This window comes from Anthonomus grandis, chromosome 1, assembly GCF_022605725.1.
Source record: "Anthonomus grandis grandis chromosome 1, icAntGran1.3, whole genome shotgun sequence".
NCBI classification, from domain to species: domain Eukaryota; kingdom Metazoa; phylum Arthropoda; class Insecta; order Coleoptera; family Curculionidae; genus Anthonomus; species Anthonomus grandis.
This window is the reverse complement of record NC_065546.1, coordinates 16,856,994-16,876,039: the sequence shown is the minus strand read 5'-3', so window position 1 is coordinate 16,876,039 and position 19,046 is coordinate 16,856,994. Positions and strand designations below refer to the sequence as shown.

Below are 19,046 nucleotides of genomic sequence, written 5' to 3'. Positions count from 1 at the left end.
AAGCCTCCATACCTGCCAAAGTCGTCTCTGAAATCTCGTTCGTACAAGATGAACGATCGTTGGTTCTCTAACTAGAACAAATACCACATTCGCTTTAGATCGCGTCAAGACATCATCAAGATCAGAATCTTATAATCATATTATATAAACATATTAATTCTATTCAATTTTATCATTTCGTAAAGTATTTATAAGATTCTTACGGGATTTACTTTCTTTTATATGTGGTAGACAGATGTCCATTACATTTATGATAGACGAATAGAAATGTATGTTTTTCTTTTATAGGTTACCTTTATTAAAGCAGGTACTCAAGCTGAATTGACTAAGAGTACATTTAAACATTAGAGTCAATTTATTAAATTATCTGATATCTGTTAATAAAATACTTATTCACTATCTACTTTATTAATAAATTTTGTTTTAAGAGAAATTTTAGTTTCTGTTTCCTAAAAACGTATATTTTTCGTTTTTACAACAGACTCAACAGAGAAAACGAGTTAGCTTATTTCTGTTTGTAACCTTATAAACTTCATAAAAAAAATGGTTTTACAGGTTCGCGAAAATCTCAAAAGTCGATCATTAAAATAATCAAGATTCCCTGCAACTACAACTAAAATGGATCACAATATACATGCCGCAACTAGTTGCCATAAACGTCATAAAGACTTTTTTTATTCCAATGCACATCCTTCCTTTCTTAAGTTAACTAACAACTTTGGTTGTTGCATGCCTTTTGATATAGGCATACATTACCCACTTCAAAGTTTTGAAACTAATTTTAAAAAATTTAATAATTTTTTCTCATTTTTATTAATTAACCTGATAAATAATAATTTATATAAGTTTACTAAACAGTAAGGTAAAGGTAAAAAAAGGTCTTATTTTTCCAGAAAATTCCTAATTTTTATTTTGTGACGACCGGTTTCGTGATTACAAAGCTTATCGCATCATCAGGTCGAGGACTAAAAATCAAAAAGGGGAGGGTTGGGGTAATTAAATCCTAATAAGCACACTCATTTATTATTATAAAAGAGCTAAGATACTTATATTAATCAAAACGAAAATTGTCAAATATACTATGGCTAAAAGGCGACAAACACACATTAAAAAAAAACTAATGTTTTTTAATTTTTCATTTTCATGCCTATCTCTTTAATATGCATTAATTTAAAACACTGAAATTTATGTATGTATTTACTAAGATATTTTTCCTTCCCAAAATACCCTTTATTTTATTTTTTAAAGTCTCCAGAAGTAAATTTTTCGTTAATATGACGCTAAAGTTAACTAAAACCAAAATTTCTAGTAAAATATCTTCCGTATATATCAATATATCCCGTTCAATATCACAATTTTCAAAAAATTTTCAATTTTTAAAAATTGGTTTATTCAGTGAGTTAGAAATTACAATTTTTTTAACTCATACACTACTTGTATATGGTATTTTTTATAACATACTAAACAGCTATATTAATAATCATAATAGTCATATAGTATATTAATAATCATAAAGACTACTACTAAGCAAAGTTGCTTATTAAATTATCATCAATCGTAAATAAATATTTATTTTACAGGGCATTTGATTACGGATGGAAAGGTATCATATCTCTCAATGAGTAATTTTGAGAAAAAGTCGGTAAATAAAAGTAGATAAAAGAAACTGCTGGAAATAATTAGTTCTAAATAGGTAGTTCTTAATTCTGCTTATAAGGGAAATACTTGTTTAAGAAAAAAGATACCGAATTGAATATTGCAGTTTTTATTCCAAATTTATTGTACTATGAATGATTTATAATGTAATTATTTTAAGTTTCAAAAAAATTTTGTTTTAATTACTCCCTCAAACGAAATTGTTTATTACTTGCGTTACGAAAATTAATATACATTCGTTTTTTGTCATAGAAACTATCCTAGCAATTCTGGATATCTAGTCATGATAAGTCAATAATTCCAATTGCATTATTTGTGACTTCTTTTAATGGAAAATAAAAAATAGTTCATTTGAACTAACCCTAGTTTTTTTAAGCCACTGCCAGTTCTGTACCAACATTTTTGTGTGAAATTTGAGAAAACCTTTTTGCGGTTCATGTATTTGTGTGTTTCTTTCATCCAATTCCACACTTGATGGTGTATTATTTAATTAAACTAATATTTAAATTAATTTTAAGTTTTAGCTGTATACACGTAAAAGAGTAAGGTGTTAGTATAACGTGTATATTTTTAAAAAATCCTATAGCAAAGCGCTTTCGGCTGCAAAGCCATCATCAGTGCTACCTAAAAGAGATGTGATTAAAAGCATTTTTTTCCCTTTCCTAAAACAGAAATAACGTGTCAAACATAACAAAATATGTTTTTATTTTATTTACGACCTTTTTAAAGGGTTGTTTTCGATCGTTTTTAATTGGTTCTCCACAAGAAAATTTTAAAACTTGCTGGGCGTAATCAACCCCATTCATTATGACCAAACATCCCCCTTTATCTGCTTTAGTAATTATAAAACCCTTATCTTTTTTTAACTTTAATCTTCTTAAGGGTGGAATTAAATAGGATTTTTTTATTTTTAATCAAAAATTTTACCAACAACCTGAAGGTCTTGCCATGGGGATCTGTTTATCGCCATTCTTTACAGATTATGGATGTAGTAATATATATGTAGATGATAGTGTTTATGGACAACTTAGAATGCACCCACATTATTAGTAACCCAGAAATTAAATTTTACAAAAGATTGTTATCTTCTAATAGATGGAAATGCAAATGCATCTAACAACCTGCTTTATAAAATCAACCAGATACAGCCTATCCAACATCAAATTCACGCTTGAACAGGAAAACAACAATTCTTTAAATTTTTTAGCACCTCACAATCAAACGAAAACACAATCAATTAAGTTTTAGAATATATAGAAAACCCACACAAACCGATCACGCAATTAACTTTTGTTCCAACCATCCATTTTAACACAAAATGGCAATTTTTAACTCTCACATACCCAGGTTACTTAATGTACCATTTTCCCCAAAAGATTACTTGACAAAGGTTAATACAATTAAATAAATTGCTGGCAATAATGGTTACAATCCAGATTTAATTGAGAAAAAATAAACAAAATTAAAACTAATAAGCTTAAAAATCTGTTAGTCCCAACTTTAAATGAAAGTTCCAAATATATTTGTATATCCTTTATTAATAATAATCTAACAAAGAGCATTTCTCATATATATTTAAAGAACACATCTCTAATATCCAAGTTTCCCATAAAATCACAAACAATATTAGTAAGGCTCTAGTAAACTCAAAAGACAAAGTTAGTAAACTTCAAAAAAAGCGGTGTATATAAATTAAACTGTTCAGAGTGTAAAACTTCCTATATAGGAAGGACTTGCAGACCTCTGAACACTCGCATTGAGGAACATTTAAAAATCCCAAATAAGCCGCCCTTTGGGCACCATTTGAAAACATTAAAGCATAAATTTGAGCCTGATAAGGATTCAAAATTATTAATTAATGTTTCAAGTAGAAATTTTATGAGGTTGGTTTTTTTGGAGGACATCGAAATTAATAAAGAGATGAGAAATAATGACAAATGCAACATTAAACACACAAGTTGAATTAAGAAGGAATTTCATACCTTTACATCGTAGGCTCAATAGACTGAAGTCAATATAAGAAATAAATAAAATAGAAAAAACTATGTTTACAGACCCATGCTATAGTCGCTTTGTAAAGTAATCAAACTTTAAAAGACCATCTTATAATAGGAGAAAAAATGTACCAATAAAATATAATAACATTGTTATCAGTAATTTATTTTTGTTTTAAGAAAGGGAAAAAAGAAATGTTTTCAATCACACCCCTTTTAGGTAGCACTAATGATGGCTTAGCAGCCGAAAGCGCTATTAGAGTTTTAAAATATACGCGTTATACAAACATCTTAGTTTTTTATTTAATATTTATTAAAGTCTTTGAATTATATTTTCTTTTCAATTATAAAAATTTAGTAGAGGGTGATCCCGGAACCGCATAGATCGTCCAGAAATCTATAATAAGCAAAAATCTGAACATTTCACAATATGCTAAAATCGATAAAGTGAAACTGGGTTAAAATATTTTCAAGATGGCGACATTTCCGTTTATACACAAAGCAGATATCAACTCTATTATTTTAAATAAACGCCCTATATATTAAGGCCATTTTAAATTCTACATCTATCAAAATTCTTTCAAGAAAATTTAGGCGTCTCATGTAGCATTGATGATTTCAATTATGTCTTTCGTCTTCCTAAAGGCAACGATGATCACCCTTCCCCAATTATAGCCGGTTTTTATTAGCAATATTAAAAGGAACCAGATTTTTATGCAGAAGAAAATGCTAAAAAATCATCCCGTATCCTTGTTTGAAAATTTAACGTCTCGTAGATACCATTTGCTTCTGGAAGCTAAACGAAAATATGGTCACAATAACGTCTGGTCCACATCTGGTAAGATATTTTGCTGGAACCCGGCAACTTCACAAATAATATGAATTAATAAAATTGACGATGTAAAATAAGGTTATCGTTTGAATAGTTACTTGGCTTTTCAAATTTAAAGAATGTATATAATTTAGTTTTTTCGCAAAGTTGTTTTTTTTTTTTTTTGGGTGATTTTATGGATTATATGGATTGTTCGGTTTTTTAAAGAATACTATATTATTACATATATAGCATATTGGTTATTTTACTGTATCGTAGTTGGCGGAGAAAACTTTAATGCTTCTAAATGTATATATGTCTGAAGCATGCAACAAAGAAATAATTATTATTTTTCTCACTTTAATGTACGTTCACTTTGTTCACAGTTTGACAGCTTTTACGAGTTTGTGGAGGCCGAGGAATATGATACAATTGGACTATCCGAAACTTGGTTAAACAATTCGATTAAAAATGGTGGTATTAATCTTTCTAATTACAATATTATTCGTAAAGATAGAAATGGACGTGGCGGTGGTGTCGCTTTTTATATACGTAGTTCTTTAAAATTTGAAGTTTTAGACGCCCCACCACAAATTAGTGCTTTAGAGCAAATATGGTTCCGCGCAAAAATTAATGGCAAAGTTATAATCTTTGGTTTACTTTACCGACCACCATCTGTTAATCTTGGTTCTTGTTTGGACGATTTGGAAAATTCTATAGTTAGTTTTTTAACTCATTCTGATAATGTAGTTTTTGGGGGAGATTTGAATGTAGATATGTTGGATACTGGCAGCCCTGGGTATATTTGTGTTAACAGTCTTTTAAATAAATATAATTTAACCCAAGCGGTTCAGTCTCCAACTCGAATTTCAAGCATTGGAGCCAAGTTAATTGATGTTCTTGTTACTTCGGCTCCTGGCTTAATCACGGATGTGCAGGTTATTAATATGGATGACATATCCGATCATTGTTTAGTATTAAGTAAATTAAAACTTGAAAAAACCCGTACACCAACAGTCTATACAGTCTTTACGTATTTACAGGGACTATTCAAATTTTGTTTTCGTAGATTTTCTTAATGACATTTTAAAAATGAACTGGCAAAATATATTTAAATTTACTGATATTGATGAAATGGTAACTTTTTTCAAAAAAACATAATTGATGTATTTGATATTCATGCGCCTTTTAAAACCTCCAAGTTCACTAAAAGTAAAGCTCCATGGATTACTGACAATATACGATTTGAAAACATCTTGTCGAACTTCCATTGTCTTATTTATTTAATGTAACACGACGTTTCGGTTGGTAAGTATCTCCAACCGTTATCAAGTGTAAACTGTTTATTACTGTTATCAGTTTACACTTGATAACGGTTGGAGATACTTACCAACCGAAACGTCGTGTTACATTAAATAAATAAGACAATGCAAGTTCGACAAGATGTTTTCACTGTACCATTGTCTACCACCTTCAAAAAACACAATATACGATTTATGATGAAACTTAGACAAAAAGCCCTCACAAAGTATAAAAAACTAAAAACTGATGCTGCGCTTAATGAATACAAACAAATTAGGAATTTTTTAACGGGTACAGTACGTAGCGAAAAGAAAGCCTACTTGAATGAACAATTTAAATCAAACCCTACTTGTTTTTGGAAAACATTGAATTCTCTTAACATAACATCTAAAGTTTCTCCTTCTACAATTATTAGCGATTCTCGAAACGCACCTGATGGACTTAATTCTTTTTTTATTAATAGCATTCCCAAGGTAAATACGGTATGCACTAATAATGGCCTTAAAACTAAGGATACCAATAAAGTACACCCTAATATATATAAAATCTACTGCAACTGGTTCTGATGGCATGGGCATTAAAATGATTTCACTTTTAATTCCTTATTTAACACCCTATATAACTCTTATAATCAATAAAGCACTTGTATCAATAAAGCACTTGTATTATCAAAATTTCCATCTGAATGGAAGAATGCTGATTTACTGCCCATCCCAAAAAATAATACCTCTACGGAATTTTCTCATTATCGACCTATAAGTATATTGCCAACCCTTTCTAAAATATTGGAAAAGGCCATGTATTTGCAATTAAATGATTTTTTTAGACTTAATTCCATAATTCCTATTACTCAGTCAGGGTTTCGATCGCAGGATGGTACCACGACAGCACTATTGCATGTATGTGATGATATTTTTAGTGCTTTGGATAATAGAGAGGTTACTGCATTAGTGCTGCTGGACTATAGCAAAGCGTTTGATACTCTGGATCACTCTCTTCTTTTTACCAAACTAAAATATTTTGGATTACACGAGTCGGCGCTGAGTCTACTTTGTGATTACTTAAGTAATAGAAAGCAAAGAGTGCGCTTAAATTCTACCTTTTCAGAATATTTAAATATTAATCAGCGAGTTCCTCAAGGCAGCATTTTAGAGCCACTACTATTTTCGATTTATACTTGATTTTTTCTGAATTCCTGCATAACTGCAAGTCTCACCAATATGCAGATGACATCCAACTCTACTCAGCTTTTCCGATAAATGAACTTAATACTGGCTTAGCACGCATTAATACCGATTTAAATCAAATTGTACAGGTGTCTAATTTTCTTGGGCTGGCTCTCAACGGTACTAAATCTAAACTATTACTTTTTGGAATGCCTAAATCTTATCATTTGAATTTAAATGTTATTATCGATGGAAATATTATACAACCATCTGACTGCGAAAGAAACCTAGGCATTCTTCTTGATAATCAGCTTAATTTTGTAAAACATATTTCCAGTATTTTACAAAAAGCCTTATTATTATAAATTGAAAATTCTATACATGCATAAAGATATTTTATCTTCTGATGTTAAACTCAAATTAAGTGATTCGTTGGTTCTCTCTTTAATTAGCTATGGTAGTGTACTCTTCTGGCCAGCTCTTGCTCAAAAGGGCAAGTTCAGCCTACAAAAGCTACAAAATGCTTGGCTAAAATTTTGCTACGATAGAAGAAAATTTGATCACGTCACCCCGTTATTTCTTGCCTCTGGCTGGTTGAATTTGGATGAACGTTATAAAATCAATATGGCTGTTCTTGTTTATAAGGTACTCCATAATAAACTTCCCTAATATCTATATGACAAATTATCCAGTCACAGCCGTGAAATGCGCCACTCTGCAAACCTTTTGATACCAAATCATAGAACTTCCAAATTCCAAGGGTCTTTCAGTTATAGTGCGGTTAAGGTATATAATTCATTGCCAAATAACCTTAAAGCTAAAACCTCGGCTGTCTTATTTCAAAAAGCTGTCAAAACTTACTTTTCTAACACTGCGAACTAATAACTAAAATATAAAAAAATATATTTCATTTAATTTTAAGTTATATCACTGATTACTTTTTTCTTTTTTTTCTTTCTTTTATAAACTAGATATAATAATTATTATTATAATAATTAATTACGTCATGTGAGGTAAGCAAAATTCTATTTTAGGTTTCTTATGATTTTAGGTATGTTTTTCATAATGTTTAAAACCTATTTAATTTATTTATTACTTACATTGTTATGCTTTCGTATGTTAAGTTAGCAGTGTGGTTAGATAGAGTAGCCCTAGGCTAGATATCGCGGCATTTTTGGTTAATAACTTTTGTAACTATTTTCGTAATATAAAGGCATTTATTATTATTATTATTATTATTACATTATGTAACGTCCTGTATCTAAAAATAATATTGTATTTAACTTATTTAAATGTTTATGTCAAAAATTACGTTTGCCGACCAAACAATTTTTTTATACTAATTAATTTTTTTAATACCCACTTTTTCCTTTGACGAATGCTTATGTGTGCTTATTATGGATTATGTTTTGTTAGGGTTCCTTGCAGAGGAGAATCAATTTTAATAGCCTTTCAATAGTGATTTCAGTGACTTTTTTTTGTGGAAACCTTCTATTTTTATAACTCAATCTATTGTTGTTTATTTTAATATATATATTTATATACTAATTATTAAAATAATTCATCATTTTCATTATAGTTATATATCTTAACCAAATTATTTTTTTAAATGGCGAATAATTAGTTTTGTCTTTGAATTTTTAAAACCTTATAAAAAAAGTTAAGTCTATAAATAAATATAAAAAAATTAAAATAAGTAGATTTTAATAATAAGAAAACTGTCCTTCATTTAACAGCGTAAATGTTTTAGATCGTAATTGCGTTTTCCAATCCCCTAAAGCACTTTAAATTTGGGGTAACCGTTTCAGGCCCCTGGGTCCTAATGGGATCTAGAGATACCGAGAACAGATTCGATTTAGGATACCGAATTTACGATAAAAATTTAATTTTGACTAATAATTTTTATGTTTTTAATCTTCACAGGAGCATCAATGGTTTTCAGAAGTTCCGCAGGCAAGCCTATTACATAATGCTCCAGATTTACGCGCCATTTTCGGAATAACACAAAGAAACTTTAAAAGTTTATTAATTTGAAGTAAACGGACCTTAGTAACCAAATTTTTTTATTTGATTTAAGTGATTCTATATTTATATAGTTTTTCTTTAAGAAAAAAATTGTTATTTAAAAAATAAAAAATAGCAAAAACTTACAATAAGTCGCAGTTGTCAGCCTGTCAATGGTGTCTTGCTTCAACTTCGAGTTTTTCTTGCCCATATTCACCTTACTACGAAAAACTTTTAATTCAACTTTCGCAAGAAAACTTCTTGGCAGACCCCTGCTGTCCCATATACAACTTCCGGTAGCAATTCGGAATTTCGGACGCGACGGCAATAGGGAGCGAGTCGCGTGAAACTAATGGAAAGTTGAATTTTCCAAATAGAATTTCCATTGCAGAGTGCTGGAGTTTGCGCCTTTTTGTCGTGGAATGTTGACCGGCGGTCGTATGTGAGCGCTTCTGTGGCGTCTTGATGCGGAGTTTTGGAGATGGAATAAAGGAAAGGAAATCGGTGTTTCATATACATTAATAGAACAAAGTTTTTATTGGTTAATATAAGATTAAACATATAATATCTAATCTTTTTATATATTATGTAAGTCTAAATAATAATAAGAAACTACTACTTTTTAGTAAAATATAAATCAGTAGTAATGGTATAATAGGAGAACCGTAACCTGTATAAATTTATCATTTAAATATATTAGTGCCAACGTACGTAAAAAAAATTTCTGGTCAAATGACACTTAAAACCTGTTAAATTCCTATAATGCCAACATGTTAGGCCATAATAGGTCCGAAATAAGGATCCTTTAGGCAAACATAGTTAATATACTTAGTAAAATCAATAATTTAGGACGTAAATGACTGGGTGATATCTATAAGATGTCAGGGTGACGCTAAAATGTCACAGCCTCAAGACTTCTTCAATATAACGTCTTGAGAACTACTTTAGAAGACCATAATGCAAGTATTGTTAACGATTTTCGGACGTAACGAAGATGTTCGACATGATCTATATATTTAAAAAAAAAATCAGGATTTTTTGGGTAGAAATAAAACACAAAAACTACAGAAAATATGAATACCACTATATTTAAATAAATAAATAAGGCCTTTTATTAGATGAAACAAAATACGTTCGTAATAATCATTACTTACACCTAATAGTGCATGGATGGCGAAGTCTAGCCAACAAATAGTATTCTACTTAACCATACATACATCTATACTTAACAAAAATTAATTAGTATAATGAGTAAAATGTATAGACTGAACTGAGAGTAAAAATAAACATAGACAAAAGCACAAGGATCAACTTCTGTATGGAGTAGAAAGCAATACAAAGCAATAAAAATAAAATAATACTGGGGCAGCAAAGTGGTAGTGTACCATAATATAAATACAAAATAAGTTCTGTGTGAAAAAAGAAGAGAAAACGCCAGGTCACTCATTTACCGGACAATTTTCTTTTTCTAATAAATATTTTTTTAATTTAAACTTAAATTTATTGAAATTAAAGAGGCGAAATTCATCGGGAAGAAAGTTTATTAAGCTAATTGAATTGTAAGAAAAGGATCTAGTATAAAAAGCAGTTCGAAATTGAGGCATCGAAAATTCCGTCAAATTTCTTAGGTTTACAGAATATGCAGAACGTCGTGTTATAAAAATATTGCGCAAAATATTAAAATTACGATCATGAATAAATAATAGTTTCAGCGAAAAATCGCATAAGTGCTGCTTTCAAATATTTTCCATTTTGAGCCATTTTAATTCAATAATTTTATGAGAAATGTGATCGCGTTTTTAAAGATCGAAAATTAGACGAGCGCAAGCATTTTGCATTATTTGTATCATGTTTTTGTGAAGGATATAAGGGCAAGGAGAATATATAAAATTACAATAATTAAAGATTGAAAGATCGACTCAGTTAAAATTTTTCTAAGTTTAAAGTTCAAAAAGTGTCTATTAGCAACAAGAATCTTTAGCCTAGTTAATGCCTTCTGCCATAACATTTCTACATGTAAACTAAAACGTAATTGAGAATCGATAAGAATACCAAGATTATGCGCTAGTTCTAAAAAAGGCAACTTATTATTATTTACGCAAACATTCATATTTTATTTTACTAACTCTACTGCTTTCTTGCTACCAAAAACCATCAAGTTTGATTTTTTCGAATTTAGGTTAAGATTGTGTTCAAACAAAAGCTCACTTAGGAGTTTTTATTCACCATTTAAAGCAACAGAGGCGGCGATAAGTTAAGTAGGATCAAAAGACATATATAGCTGTATGTCATCAGCATAAGCCATCACATGACAATTCTTTAAGGCCGACAAAATATCAGCAGTGTAAATAATAAACAGCAAGGGCAGTATGGACCCTTGTGGAACACCAGATAGTATATCTAGTTTCTCAGAATATATGTTATGGTAGCAATTTTTTTGATATCTACTTGATAGATATGAATTATTTAAACAAGTTGATTCTTCAGAAAAACCAATTATTTAAGTTTAGATACTATAAGCCTATGGTTTATCGTGTCAAACGCTTTAGAATAGTCAAGCAGCGCCAGCACTGTGCCACGATCCACGCTTCCAAAGATATCATTACTTACTTTGGCAAGTGCTGTAGATGTACTTTTTAGAAACTCTAAATCCGCACCGATTATTTGGTAATAAATGTTTAGATACGAAATAGTCGTAAATTTGTTTGTATATAATCTTTTCGAAAATTTTAAAAGTTGTAGCTAGAATACTGATGACACGCAGGTCAGAAAATTCATTTGAATTTGCAACTTTTGCTAGTGGAAGTCCAATCACGTACCCCGTTTTTTTTTTAATTCATGCAAAATTTTGTTGACCTCCTCTGGATCAGTCAATCCAAAAGAAAAATTATTACTTACATCAAAAATATTCGAATTACAAAAATTTTTTTTTTATGAGAATTATTAATGACAATTTGAAAAAACTGAGCAAAATAAGTGTTAATTGCGTTGGGATTGGATATATGAAGTGGTAAATCTTTTTTGTGGTGTCGGAAGAATGCACATCCAAATTTCGAAGTGTTGACCGAGTTTTATGACTATTGTTTTGAGAAGCAATAAAATTTAAAAAGTTTTATTTTTCTCGGCGCATCATAGTAGCACATAGGTTTCTAAGCTGCTTATAATGATTCCAGTCACGTATATTTTTTGTCAATTTAAATCATTGTAAAGCTTTATTTTTATCACTGACGGGCATTCTTAGGTCAACCACTCAGCTTTTAATTTTTCGCGTCTTTATTAGAGCATGCTTATTAATAATTAATTATAATAATCTAATAATGAAGCTGTTTAAAATACTAATTTTAATATCTATAATAATTTCTCTTAAAATGGAATGCCAGCCTAGGGAGTGAAAATTAATAAGGAAATTCTGAGAATTAAAAGTATTAAAACAATGATATATTTTTGGGAGAAAAATTTTTAAATTTTTGGGAGAACTTTAATTTTCGGAATACAAATGTCACAGTATGTTATGTCATTTAAGTTGTTGTTAATGTCACAGTAACTAATGATCAGAAATTAGATCTGCATTTATTTTACCGCAATCTTTAAGAATGAATGATTTGGAAATAAATATAGGATCCAGCAAAGTACTTACAAGTTGGCTCATTAATTATTTGTGTTAAATCGTAGGTTTGATAGTGTATGTATGTTCCAATGACGTCGACGACCAATGAAGACTTAATTAAGACGACTTCAAGACCGCACCCTTCTACCTGGGATTGGAATACTTAGAACTGTAAGTTGTATTCACGTCGGAAACGGATCCAGAAAGGAAAGTGCGAAACACCGATTATAAGATTAACACGTCATAAACAAAACAATAGCCTTGTGATAAAATTCTTATAAGTTGTTGTCGACTTCTGAAGCTACGTGTTACAGTATTTAACATGGCTTAGCAGGTTTAAGGTTGAGTTATTTTAATTTGAATCTTACATGTTTATACATAGATGAAGATGAAGAATTCAGCAAATACAAGGAAGTGTAAGACAAACTACTCGAGTGTACGTTAAAGTTTTACGAAGACTTATTCGCGTAAAATATTGTGTCGATGCCCACTTACCCTTAGTCAAAATTGAAAAAATTGAGTTTTAATTGATTAAGACAGCTAGAGGTTGAGTACAAGAAGAGAATTTTCATAAAAAGAAAAATTCAGTTATTTTGAAAATAAAGATGGTGGTGAACGTTTATTGACAATAATTTTTGTAATAACCTGCTTTAACTTCTTAACGGTTGAACCGATTTTAACAAATTTGGTATCCTTTTAAAGAGCATTCCTTGGGCAATAATCGACCAAAATATAGTTAAATTAATTCAATTCTTCTTCGCCAGGGTGTCAAAGACGCCAATTTTGACACCATAACCCAAAATACGAAAAAATCAAATTAAATTATAATTTTTTCTTTATGAAAAAGAATTCAGTGCATTTTTTTTTATCTCGGGTCATAGGGTTTTACGTGTAATATTTTCAACCCCATATTAGAACCTGTTCTATTTAATAGATAAGATTGAAACTTGGAACAAGTGAAGTTTAAGTTAACAGACTTTAAAAAATCCCATTATTTTGCAAAAAAAATTGCGAGAAACCTATTTAAAATACGTTTTTCTGATAAAAAAGTTTGCTTTTTCTGCACCTCGTAACCTTCATTACCTTTACACTTCAAAGCAGGTAGACAAATATCTGACAGTAACACAAAATAATTTTTAAATTGCTCCATTGAAATTGTTCAAAAACTCTTTAAAATGTCGATTTACATTACGGAGGAACGTATTCAGATGGTTTCAAACTACATTAGAGGAATGTCGGCGCAAGAAGTGGTAGATAATTTTGCCGTGTCTTATCCTAACCGTCCCGTACCGTCTAGATCAACTGTACAACGGTTTCATGAAAAATTTATTACGATTGGATGCATCGCCAGTTCTCACTTAAAACGAAAAAGAACCGAAACTGTATTAGACGAAGAATTTAAAATGGAGGTATGCTTGGCCGTTGACGAAAATCCAACAAATAGTCTTACTCAGTTTGCTGAAGTTACCGGAAAAAGTAGGAGTAGTTGCTATAAGGCAATCAGAAAAGAGAAATACAAATCCTTTAAAGTTAGAAATATTCAAGAACTCTTGCCTAATGATTATTTTCTTAGAATGCAGTTTTGTGAACAGTGGATGGAACGAATTAACAACGACCCCACAATTACAAACAAAATACTATTTTCAGACGAAAGTACTTTCTGTACAAATGGTACAGTCAACAAACAAAATACTCGAATATGGGCGTGAGAAAATCCTCACTCATCCAGGAAACGCATACCCAAACAAGACAGAAACTTAACGTGTGGGCAGGAATTCTTGGAGATCGAATAATTGGACCATTTTTCATAGAGGGTAGCCTGAATACTGCAAAATATTTAGAATTACTTCAGGTGCAGGTCATTCCTGCATTAGGAAACGCTGTTCAAAATGGCAGGATAATTTTTTAACATGATGGAGCCCCCGCTCATAGTGCAGCGACTGTTACTGAGTTTTTGAATGCCACGTTCCCTGGACGCTTCGCGTACCATTACTCCCCGGCAGCTTCTAAATGTTAAAAGACATTTCTACAACTGTCTCGGCTTTTGTTTGGCTCAATTTGGAGGTCACTTTGAACAATTTATTTGAAAGGTTTTATTTGTTTATTGTTGATTTTTGAAAATATATTTTTGAGATTTTGAGGAAATTATTTTGTGTCACTGTCAGATATTTGTCTACCTGCTTTGAAGTGTAAAGGTAATGAAGGTTACGAGGTGCAGAAAAAGCAAACTTTTTTATCAGAAAAACGCATTTTAAATAGGTTTCTCGCAATTTTTTTTTTGCAAAATAATGGGATTTTTTAAAGTCTGTTAACTTAAACTTTACTTGTTCCAAGTTTCAATCCTATCGATTAAATAGAACAGGTTCTGACATGGGGTTGAAAATATTACACGTAAAACCCTATGACCCAAGATAAAAAAATGCACTGTATAACCAAATAGCATCCAAAGAAGCCAGTAAAAACTGTTTGTCAAAATTTCATTGCTAACCTCAAATACTGGGAAAATGAGATTAATTGATCATTGAAATCCAAGGGTCGCTCTAAAATTTCCTAAAACTATTAAAAATTTAGCTACAAAATAAAGATATTAAAGAAGCAATTGTGAATTATCACATCCAAATTCAACCAAAATACAACTTTAAAATCAAAATTAGATCAAAATGCTTAAAATGCATCTTAAACTTACCTTAAATACGAGTTATAATCAAATCGGGTCAATAGCAAGGATAATAATTTTATTGACAACCAACTTAACTAGTAACGTAGTAACATTTACTAGAAGCATAACCTCAGAAAATCTGGTTAAGTGGTTATGTCAAAATTCATTAATTGTATCTTAAATAAACCCTAAAAACAAAGTTTTAATTAAATCACATCAATGACAAAAAAGTTAGTAAAAAATAAGGATGATCCCTACTAAACCATCCTCTAATCTTAAAAAAAAACAATAAAACTTTTCTTTATGACATAAGAATAGCTCACAGAAAATCCCCCCCCCCCCCTAGAAAAGAAAGTTAAATGGAAGGAGCGTGTCGGGTTGTTTTGAGATTGTCCGCTCGCTCCAAAGATGGCGTGGAACGTAATTTTGCGATCTGTTGCAGAAGCTGTTTTGTATCATTTATTCTCCGATAGATGAGGCACTCTGTATTTCTAACTTGGGTTTTTCCGACCAACTTATAAATATACCTGGACTGCAAATTTAACGGAAAGCACCATAGAGAAATGGATATTAAATTAAATCATACTTTTAATTACTCTATGAAAAGCACAGAACACAAATATGTAGAGGTGATGGTTGCATACAAACTGATAGAAATTTCTATGGCAAATCAACTTTCGTCCTCTCGCTTGGCAGCGGAAAGTGTTGTAACTAAATTGACAGTTTGACGCGCCTAATTGGACCAATCAAAATGGTAGAAACGCAGAAGACAAATATGGAGAATGCGTGTTGCCTAATGAACAGACAGAAATTCTGTTGACAGCGTTATTGACGTTGACAAAGACGTAGGGATGTACGATACTCACGATAGTATCGATATCTGGGATCGATCTGCATCGTATAAAGAGGTATCGATACGACAGTATATCGTTATAAAGAAATCGATATCTGAAATATCGATGCGGTTAGCCATACATTTTTAAACAGAGCTATAATAGTTGCCTTTCATTTAACTAGGCGCGTCAAATGACTTGTCAAATCTTAAATTGAAAATTTTTAAGATTTTAATAGTAATTTTCAAAGATTTGAAACAAAAATTTGATAATCAGGACATAGAAATTACTTTTAGATAGCTCAGTATCAAGAAAGATTAGCTTACAAGTGTAAATTTCTTTGAGAAAAAAAATAACAGGTGATTTCACGCTTAGTTAAATGGAAGATACACTTTTTTCTCAATATTATACATATAAATAAATTATTTTTTTAATACAAAGAATGCCCTTAAGTCAATATTTTTAAGATAATTTGAAACAAATTTATATTTAAAATATTGACATTAATATTGAGAAAAATTTGCTTTTTAGCAGAAGAAATAATGTATCACTATAGATATACGTTTTTATTTGGATTAAAGATAAAAGAAATGATGATGAAGTATATAAATCTAAAATGATACAAATTAAATATTATGTAACATGTATATCTAATTTTAATAAATACCATGTACAATAAAAATTTAGACAAAAAAAGGCTTAAGAGCTATTCCAAATTCCAGTCTTCATATTTAACTGAAGATAAAAATAAAAGCTGCTGCAATTTTTCACTAGATAGCCTATTTCGGTTTGGACTAATAATGTTTCCAGCTTTTGAGAACAGCCTCTCCGATGGCACAGAGGTTCCAACAATTGATAAATATTTTAATGCAAGTTCCTTTAAATTACTAGATGGCTCTTTACTCCAATATTTAATTGGGTCATCTGATATTGGTATTGTTTTATTGACCAAATATAATTTAAAAGCTTGGTCCATGCTGTCACTAGTATTTTCGTGACAATGTTTTGCAGCAAGCTCTTTATGGTAAGACCATAAGTCCGAAGATTTTGATGTTGAAGGTGTTTGATCTTCTTGTAATATATTTTCTTTCTCTTGTGTATTTTGCTCTCTTAAATTTTTGATGGACTGATTTATAAACGAAATTGTTTTAGAGCATACCACTGGACTGTTAAAATGCAGTTTTTTAAATCGTGGATCCAAGATTGTCGAAACTGCTAAAATTAAATTTTGTTCAATGGCTCCAAATCTTTTCAAAAGTTCATCCCTTGTTGATTTTTTTAAAGCAATAACTTCCTTAGACAAAGGGGATAGACTATCAATTTTTTTAAAAAGGCAGTTTATAATGGGAATTATTTTACTGGCTGTTACGTATTGTTCACCACTAACTTCTTCAGAAACTGTTTTTATAGGGCCTAAAATATGTAACAATTCCTTTATTGTATCAACGTCAGATGCCCCTAACATTGTTGGAGCTTTGGAATTTTTTAATAAAATTTGAACAATATACTCGCATAAACTAAGAAATCTTTCCAACATCAAATAGGTGGAATTCCATCGAGTTGGCACAGATTGAATTAGTCGTAAAGTGTTGTTGGCAGGCTGTATTGTTCTAAGCTCATCTGCTGCAACAACACTTTGCTTAAAATACGTAACAATGGTTTTTACTTTGTTAATAATTACTTTAACATCCTCTTCTTCTATTACTTTTGAAGCTACCAAATCTAAAGTGTGAGCAAAACATGGCAGATGTCTATTTTTCCCAAATAAATCAGATATAGCTTTAACAACATTTGCTCCATTATCCGTCACTATAGCTGTAATTTTTTCATGAGGTATTTTCCAATCAGCACACATATTTGAAAGGCATTGTCCAAGATACTCTGAAGTATGCCTTTCTCCTAGTTTGTAGACCCCTATAGTGATAGAATTTAACTTATTTTCTAGCAAGAAATGTCCAGTTACACCTAAAAAACTTGTTGTGGTTTGGGTCTCTGTCCATACATCTGTTGTTAGCGTTATAGAGTCTAATGACTGAATTCTGCACCTAATAATTTCCGATAAAAAGTTATATTTCTCCTCAATTAAAGTGGACATTTTGTGCCTACTGGGTGGACGATATAAAGGAACAACTACCTTCATCAGATATTTAAATCCATCTTTTTCCACTGTGTTCAAGGGCAGGTTGTCTTTTGCGATCATATAAGTAATTGCATTAGTAATTTTTCCGGCCCTTACACCACCATCTAAAAATATAAAATAACTAAGCAAGGTATTCCTATCCTTTTACTGATTTAAATTTATCTAAATATTTAGTAGTTAAACTGTTTGTGCTTATTTATAACATTTTCCTGTATTTTTAAATTAATAGTTTCGTCTGAAACTTTTTAATTTAGATGTGATATTTGTGTAATGATATTTTTACATGAGGAAAGGACAAAAAAAAAATTTATACCTTGGCCCAGCACGAACAAATTTATGTACCTATCTACAAAACAAACAATAGTTAGAATAGAAATTTTAATATTTGGGACTTTTATTATTAGGTTTGGCTTGGATTTAAAAAAAAATGTTAAAACTGCAAATAATTTTTCCATTATTTAATTTTCACCATTGATAATTTTGCTTACTCCCAGGACCCTGGATGCATTATATTAAATCAGAAAAATAAACTTACCAGAAAATGACTTTATTGTTGAAAAAGTCTCCTTTATTGAAGATTGTCGGTGGACTGGAAAGACAGCACTGCTAATGCTACTACAGCTACTATTTTCTTCCATAGATAATGTAGAAGACGTTCCAATATCCCCTAATATTTCAAAATTATCTTTACCTGAAAAAGCTATTGCTGAATTTGGGTTATCCATACTTGTGGATAGTTGTGGTTCCTTTTCCTGGTCATTGCTACACTAAAATCATTTGAAAATAATAAATTTAATAGGTGATTGCTGAGAGCTAGGTGGAAAAATAAACAATAAATAAATAAAACTATATTTTGATAGCTAAAATAATACAT

General features: G+C 30.5%; 2 protein-coding genes across 2 annotated transcripts in view; both read right to left on the bottom strand.

The window, feature by feature from the left end:
- The window catches only part of LOC126745200 (frequenin-1), a 523,266-nt gene extending 509,838 nt beyond the window's left edge, over positions 1 to 13,428 (bottom strand). Inside the window, exon 1 of the mRNA XM_050452943.1 lies at positions 9,081 to 13,428. Coding sequence (XP_050308900.1) covers positions 9,081 to 9,144 — 64 coding nt within the window. The 5' untranslated portion in view covers positions 9,145 to 13,428. The remainder of the gene's footprint in view (positions 1 to 9,080) is intronic.
- A 3,310-nt stretch (positions 13,429 to 16,738) lies between these two features.
- LOC126743275 (E3 SUMO-protein ligase ZBED1-like) lies at positions 16,739 to 18,798 on the bottom strand. The gene is made up of 2 exons (XM_050450294.1): positions 18,708 to 18,798; positions 16,739 to 18,276 (listed from the first exon to the last, which is right to left on the bottom strand). Exon 2 carries the CDS (start codon positions 18,230 to 18,232, stop codon positions 16,739 to 16,741), a length of 1,494 nt encoding a protein of 497 aa, XP_050306251.1. The 5' UTR covers positions 18,233 to 18,276; positions 18,708 to 18,798.
- Between the last annotated feature and the right edge of the window lie 248 nt (positions 18,799 to 19,046).